Raw genomic sequence first — 8,140 nt, 5'->3', positions numbered from 1 at the left:
CTCTTTGTGACCCCATGGTCTATAGCCCACAAGGCTCCTCTGTCCATAGATTTCTCCAGGCAAGAATACTAGAGTGGGTTGCCATTCCCTTCTCTAGGGGATCTTTCCAACTCAGGGATCAAACTTGGGTCTTCTGCATTGCAGGCGGATTCTTTACCGTCTGAGCCATCAGGGAAGCCTCAGCTCACGAAGGACAGAGGTAAATAACCTACTACATAGGCTGGAAATAAATCTGCTTAGGGGCCATTGCAAGCCTGCCCCCACTCCCTCAAAGAAAGAAAACCCAGAGTGGGAGGATTCAAGCCAGTGCTTTTGTAGAACAGCAGAGGGCGCAGGACAAATGGAGAAGGCTGCAGCGGAGAGCTCAGTCCTGGTCACACCACTCGCTTTAACCTCTGAGCCACCAGGGAAGCCCAACAGATGGAGTTAGGAAAGCATTAAGATATGCTGTAAAGACAGAACGACTATGGGGGTGACAGGGAAAAACCAGAATCTAGAAAGTCTGTAAAAATCTGAGTAGGGTCTTTCCAAAACATTTTGTAACCCCCTGGCATGAGGTAGAAAATAAAATTCAACTTGTCGAAGGGCTGGAGCTGGTGTATGCAGCACAGGATGGTTACAGTTGTATTACAAAGGCCTCTGATGACTTACAACAGTTACTGACCAAGGCTTAATGAGTATCCCTAAAGTACTCGGAACTAAACTCGAGATGAACAATTCCTCTTTTAATTTCAACTTCTTTCCACATGGGGTAAAAATCTTATAAATCTTATTTTAATAAGTCATGTATGCATTCATATATATTTTATAGTACATGCACATATGACTGTGTGTGTACCACTTGAGAACAGAGAACTATGTACCCTGAAAATATGGCAAGAGAAGAATTAGAAAAAAATAAAAGGCTTTTCTGGCACAATTCATCAAAATCAATGAATCTATAAAATGAAGGGAAGTACAGAAGACTGAGGTAATCCTATAAATCTAAATGAAAGTTGTTTCATACTTGTTTTCCAAAAAGGAGACTTATTACTTAATGACATTCAAACAGAATTTAGAAATCCAGCCCCCGCCATGCCTTTTATTTTGCCTTGCAAACACATTTTTGTAAGAAAATGAGTTTTTCTTCCACATACAGAATTTTACATACAAGTTTTACATTGTCTTGTGGGGCCTGCTAAATTGTGTATGAAAGGAGTTTTACTATTTTTAAGCAAAGTATTTTCAACAGGGTACTGCCCAAAACAGATCTTACTTAGAATGCACTCACATTGTACGCATCGATGATCAACTGAATCACATTGCTGGAATTTGCAGATAATGTTCCTACCGCTGACTTAGGGATCAAATTTTTCAGTTCCTGCAATTAAAAGATAAAACCTATAAAATCTGACTAATTAGCATCTACTGAGTGCCTACTATTTATTTTTAAAAACCATTTCTAGATATATATCCTAAATAAGGAGTCAGACCTAAAAACTAGTTTTGCAATGTAATTAAAATACATTTGTAAAATCTAGCCTATCTGATGACATTTTCCCACATTTCAATTCAGACATATCATTTTGCCTTTGATGACTAAACAATAAGGATCTAGAAATGTGTTCCTATTTTGATCTCACAAGTATATATTTACCTTGTAAACAGGCTGAAATTCTTCAGTAACTGCAAAAATCGTCTGAATGTTATTTTCGCTTAGTTTCTGGACAAGGTGAGCAATAGAAGGATAATCCTAAGAAATTAAGTAATAAAATTTAGTATGTAATTATATCCAATATACTCCAGTTTTTCAAAACTTTCTGAAAATAATGATTTGCAGATATATCTGGATTACTTACACAAGACTGCCTGAAACAACACAAATTATTGCTGAACTAGGTGCTGTCTAGTGGGTTTCTGATCCTTTTTTATCTTTAGTGTGCATAAAAATTTCAATAAAAAAGATTTTTAAAAGATTATCTATGTATATTAAATGTCAGAACAATGAAATTGAAGAATTGCCATAATTAAAGGTTATATTATCACTAAGAAAAAGACCAAGATTCAGCAAGGTTTAGGTTTCTTCCAGACCTTGAATAAACTGCCCATGTTTATTTTCCGTAGAGGCAGGATGCCTACTTTCTTAAATCATATATAAATAAGACAAGGAGTGTAAGACTATACAAATGATTTGTTTAGACATAGTATCAAACTTGGTACTCCTTGATGGACCGAGTGAGAGGAGACAGAGCTTTGGGCTGGGGTGCAGGGCCAGGAGTCAGTAGCTCCCTTTACCACCAGGCCCTCAGCTACGCAGAAGGAAGCAGGCACAAAGCCACAGCATCAGAACAGCAACAAAGCTTTCCTGCACATTAGGTCAGGGCCCAACTTACCAAAATAACAAAACCCCAATCCTGAAAAACCCACAAGCCCATTACCCATAATACTCTAAAAACCCAAATCCACTGAATATGTAAGGCGCTAAGCACTTACGTAATAATGGCTCATTGTGTACACATCATTTTCCAGGTGACACTGTCCATCATTCGGTAAAACGATGCCACCAAGTTTCCCATCTCCAGCGAAGTGAAACCCAGCATCCGTGGAAAACACCAGCAGCCGTGTCACATTCCTCCAACCAATCAGGGACTTGAAAAGAAAAGGATTTCAGTTTTAAAATACTACCTACAGAAATTCAGCAAAGATTAAATATTTTAATCTTTATACAGGCCACCACTATACTTTCAACTTAATTCTGTATTTTCTCTTTTAACAATGCTAATAACATCCTTGCTGATAAAGGCACTGAGCCCGCTGAATAAAACGCCCCTGCCTCACTGTAACACTTCACCTTGCCTAGCTGTCTGTCTCAGCTCTTTTTTTAAAAACTACCTTTTAAAGTCAATGTCCTTATCCCCACTAAAAGGTAGCCACACTCCACACAGGGCAGGGACCACATCTGGTTTTGTGCATCATCTTATCTCTACTAGGTGCTTAATGAATAAATGAAAACGTCTCAGCCCACACCCAACTTTATCTAAACACTGTTATCTCCCCTTCCCATCCATACCTACTCCACCTTCTGGAGCACATACTCCCTTTATCAGCCACCATATTAAAAAAGCCTCCCCTTTTTAATTCTAATAAAAAGCATTTTCTTCAGAGTTGATCCTGCTTAATTCCACCCCTTTTAATCCATCAGTACTGTTTGTTCATTTATTTTATTCTCCACCTTATTCAGCAAAAAATTTAAAGTGGTGGTAAAATCCTGTTGAATGGTAATTTTACAATCACCTGTCTTTATTTACTCCATACATCTGTATATATCTTCCTAAGACTATAAAATCCTTGAAGGCAAGAATTAAGTTTATTCATGCTGGCCAACCAACTGGAATATGTCTCTTCTGCATTTAGAGAAGTAAGTGGAACAGTTACTCTCAGTCAGCACAGGGAGCAGAGAGCAGCGGCCAGGATACCATGGCCTGTTTTAATCTCAAGGCTGAGGTTCAGGCAGAGACAGCGCAAAGAATGCTTTCTCCATATGAGCTTCTAGCAGGATCACAAATGAATGGCTGGAGAGGAAACAGGCATCAAGCTAAGCACTGCCTGGAAAACTACTCTTCCCCTTTAAAAGTGGAGACTATCCTTAAACTGCATCTACCCTGATGAGAAGTCAAGACTGACTATAATACAGTTGTTAACTGTTTGTTGGCTACTTGCACTATCTATGGATTACCGTATTTAAACTTCCTAAGGTGTACCTGTTATTATCTCTTAAGGAGAAGGAAACTGCCTAGTGGATGAGCAGTGATGGGAACATTTGAAGCTTTGTCCTAATAGTCTAAAGACTGTTATCTCAAGCACTGTATTATATCATCATCTTGGGTATCAAATAGCATACTAAAACTTGGTTGAAAAGTAACCATTAAGAAGCATCCGGAAGAGAAAGGTGTTTTAGGGCACAGGGGTACTATAAGGAAAAAGGGGGGGAAAATGAGACAGATAAAACTTCATCTAGCTCACAGTGTTTTCTACTTCTGTCCTCAGCTACATCATTAAAAGGTCACCTAAAATTTTGGGTTGGTAAATGAGTCAAAAATTCTAAGCACCAGTCCAATGGAGGATCAGCTTACTGTCGTTGAAAATCTTCTAATTAAAATTGCAAACATTATATGACTTCTCAGAATATATACAGCTTTCACACTAGGACTTAAAAATTTATTTTTAAATTCCTAAGACATGGGGAAGATGCCTCTCAAAGATAAGCAGAAGAAAACTAACCAAAGGAAAATGGTGCCTGACACACAATCTATTTGAGCACTTTTAATGTTCCTGGTGACGTCTCAGATAACCCTAATACCATCTCAGTCACAAAGCTAAAAGCCAGGGTACCCTGAGCCTCCTTAAAAAACCCAGGACACCAGCTAAAGCTACGCTGCCCCACTGTTTCAAATGGTGAGCATTTTGGCTTTTAAAACCCAGATTGACTATGCTTTTTTTTTAAACCACTTGCAGTTGGGAGGGAATTTAAGGGATTAATCAGTATAGTATAGAAATTAAGGTAATATTTTCTGACAGAAAAATCACACTTAAATTCCACACAAATAATATCCCCTGTAGAGAATGAATGCACTCACTCCACAAACTGCGACTTGCATGATTGCATCAAAGCCACCTTCTGGTGAATCCAAATTTCCAGATATGCGCTGCTTACCAACAAGTTCATTAAATACTTCCCCTTTATCAGTAAGGCTGAGCACATTTTTGTAGCTAAATGGGCTCGTGCAGTTCTGTTCATTTGTGCAAGGGTTCCTGAGTTTAGCTGGTGTTGTGCTAATGTAAGGCATCACAGTTTTCTCCACGAAAGAACCAAACCCTGTGGAGGAAAACGCACATGCAGTTGAGGATGGAGGGTGGATGGTTAAACTGCATTAAAAAAATCAAGTCTAAGTAATCAACATGTTTATAAGATCAACAAATGAATGAGTAAACTCCTGTAACAACAAACATGCAGTTTATTCTCTATGTGGTGTAATGTGTGTCAAATAACATGGCAGCCAGTAAGAAGGGCTCCCCTGGTGGCTCAGATGGTAAAGAATCTGCCTGCAATCCATGAGATCCAGGTTCCATCCTTGGGTCGGGAAGATCGCCTGGAGAAGGGAATGGAAACTCATTCCAATATTCTTGCCTGGGAAATTCCATGACAGAAGAACCTGGTGGGCTACAGTCCACAGAGTCACAGAGAGTCAGACACGACTGACTCTTTCTTTCTTTTTTATAGTAAGAGAGGAACAAGGAGGCAGAAAAATCATTAGCCATGTGACAGGAGTATCAGTCCTCTCAGAAAGAAAAAGCTAAAACCTAGCCTCCTAATCTCACATTTATATAGTGAAGGATAAAACTGCTAAGATTTACAAAAATGAAAATTATTAATTTTCTCAAAATTCCTACCAATTCGGAAGTCTGAAGTGATCCTCCTCATTTCATTCATCAAATCTGTTCCCAGACTTTTCACATTCTCCAAGTCGTCTTTCATGGAATAGGAGAGGTCCATGAGGTAGTAGAGATCAATGGGATAGTCTTCAGCCCGCTTGAATTTTAGTGTGAATGTCTGTGGCTCCCCTAATTAATCAGAGATTAGAAAACTAGCTTGCCAGCAATCAAAAGCAAATGGAAAAGCCAAGTAAATCAGATTGATAAGGTCAACACTACAGAGTAAACAGTACTATTCACGTAGTTTTTACAAAAACCAGGGCATTCCATAGGGAATTCAATCAATGCCTGTGTACTCTTTTTATTTACAAATATTTAAAATGCCAGGCCCCAGGGATAATGAAAAAGACAGCATTCCCAATCTACAGTGGGCAAGACAGGCAAATAGTGGGTTGCTAACTACGACAAAGGAAAACAGATAGGAACAACACAAACTGGATGGGGTGGGTGAGGCAGGCACACCACAGGACACTCCGGGCGTTTTAGAGACTGACGCTGTCAAGCGAGACTCTTCTCTGTTTATAGGATGCACTGCGTGCAGTGAATAAAGTAATCTGATTTTCACTTAAGAAAACCTGATGAAAAGTTTTAAGATGATTAAAGAGACAAACTTGTTAAGAAATTATAGGGGAAAAAAAGAGGATACAGATATGAAACCAATAAGGACACAGAAGAGATGTACCAGAGGTGTGAGTTGAAATGCATCAGAAAACACATGAGTAGGAAGAGAGTAGGAAGAGGTCTGGGTAAAAGGTCATTTCGTTTTTAACTTGCAGATTTTCTCTATATAGATTTCTAGTAGGCAGTTGGATAACTGTGTTTGGAGCTTGAGAGAAAAAAGTCTGTGTTACAGCACACAAAGGGTTTCAAAACCATGAGAGGAAAGCCCAGTTAAGTGGATTACAAAGAGGAAGGAAGAAAAAAGACACAGAAAGAAGACTGGAAGGCACTGGCAAGAGATAAGAAGGAAAGCAGAAGCCTTATCGCCGAAGCCAAAAAGAAACATGTCAAGAAGCTCAAAGGCATCACATGTACAGCAGAGTTAAATAAAGGGAAAAAAAAGGCCTGCCGAGGGTCCATCAGGCCTGGCAGTTTCAGGTGCCAGCAGAAGTTGGCAGAGCAGGTCTAGAGGCACCAGGCTGAAGAGAGGGCAACGGAGAGGGGGTGGGGAGGGCACACGTGAGTCCTGGGTGGAAGGGGCTGGAGATTAGAAGAGAACGGGGCATATTTTTTCTTTTTTCCAGATGCAGGACTGCTACAGATTCTTATGAAAACCTTAATGTTTTAACAGTAGTGTACAAAAACGAAGGAAAAAATAGATTAAAATGTTATCTTTATGTTATGTAGTTACACCAGAAGATGGGTATTTTTATTTTTGAAAAACCCACTAAATCTATTAATAATACTTTCTGAATCTTTAACAGAATTTACTTTGGACATTAGGCAAATGTCAGGTACATGGTCTGACAAATTATACCTGCAAAAAATTCAAAAAATTTCTAAAAGTTAACATACTCAACATTTCTCAACAGAAACATATATAAAGTTGTCTGGAAGCTCAAGTGGACCCAAAGGCACTCCTAGAATCAGATTTCCATACCTGATCGTAACTGCAGAACCAACTGCTGTGGCTGGATTTGAGTGATATCTTCTGGCTGCAGCTTCTCTGCTGTTCCTTTGCTTCGATTCGTTACATTTTTATTTTTCTTTATATCTTTGGAGCCTCTAGGATTTTCAATGTCATTTGGATGACAGCCCTTCTTTTTTAAGGCTTCTAAATCATCACATCGAGCAGATGTAGGCATACCTTCTTGTAAAAATGTCTAAATGACATATAAAATATAGCTATAAATATGATATAAAATGGTCAAACCTTTTATATAATTGCAAATAACCAATTAAATTGCAAAAATCAGGTAACATGTCTAATGTACTTTGTCTCTGGTTTTAACCAAAATGTTGTTCCCTTCATCTAACCATAATAAACAAAACAAAAACATTTCTCCGTGAAGGTAGTACCTTTGTTACTAATATATAACTAGTACTATATTATTTTAGAAATATTTAGTAGAACTTAAGTGTATATTTTAACTGTTTCATGTTCAGAGTATCTACTCAAAGAAATTTTTTTATGAAATTATTCAGCAGGGTTAAGAATTATTAATAATAAATATATCCAAATAACAGACAAATACTTTTCCCAAAATTTCCCTTAGAAAAATTCTTAGAAGTCTTTCATATTAGACAGCATTTTCCTTCATGATATTTTGAACAACTCAATACTAGGAAAAATATATGAGCCCAAAACCTTTTTTAAAAAGGAGACCAAGAAATTTACCACAGATTTACTAAGTATTCTTGGAAGTTAAAAAAAAAAAAAAAACTATTGGTTATTAATAGAAAAAAGCCTTTTAAAATTAACTAAAAAAAAAAAAATAGCAAGTGATTTTATAACAGGGTCAGAATGTATTTCTGTTGGGTGAATTGTTTAAAAACAAAAAATGGTAATGCTATGTAAACGGTACTTGTGGTGTGGGGTAAAACTTCCAGTAGTGATGTGATTTTAAAATGGGTTTTATGTGGAATCTAGAAAAATGGTACAGATAACCCTATTTCCAGGGTTTGGAAATAGAAACCTACCTCCAAGAACAGAGATGCACACGCAGAG

At 37.8% G+C, this 8,140-nt stretch overlaps 1 protein-coding gene across 4 annotated transcripts in view; it reads right to left on the bottom strand.

Annotated features, from left to right (window-relative positions):
- ITGB1 (integrin, beta 1 (fibronectin receptor, beta polypeptide, antigen CD29 includes MDF2, MSK12)) overlaps positions 1 to 8,140 on the bottom strand; it is a 44,053-nt gene that overhangs the window by 13,581 nt on the left and 22,332 nt on the right. For all 4 annotated transcript variants that reach the window (XM_010859890.1, XM_010859892.1, XM_010859889.1 and 1 more), the window contains exons 4-9: positions 7,073 to 7,295; positions 5,431 to 5,601; positions 4,617 to 4,855; positions 2,473 to 2,628; positions 1,637 to 1,732; positions 1,271 to 1,360 (exon numbers count right to left, since the gene is read on the bottom strand). In XM_010859890.1, coding sequence (XP_010858192.1) covers positions 1,271 to 1,360; positions 1,637 to 1,732; positions 2,473 to 2,628; positions 4,617 to 4,855; positions 5,431 to 5,601; positions 7,073 to 7,295 — 975 coding nt within the window. The remainder of the gene's footprint in view (positions 1 to 1,270; positions 1,361 to 1,636; positions 1,733 to 2,472; positions 2,629 to 4,616; positions 4,856 to 5,430; positions 5,602 to 7,072; positions 7,296 to 8,140) is intronic.

This window comes from Bison bison, unplaced genomic scaffold (assembly GCF_000754665.1).
Source record: "Bison bison bison isolate TAMUID 2011002044 unplaced genomic scaffold, Bison_UMD1.0 scf7180017864461, whole genome shotgun sequence".
NCBI classification, from domain to species: domain Eukaryota; kingdom Metazoa; phylum Chordata; class Mammalia; order Artiodactyla; family Bovidae; genus Bison; species Bison bison.
The sequence above is the reverse complement of the archived record's forward strand: the minus strand, read 5'-3'. Positions and strand labels throughout refer to the sequence as shown.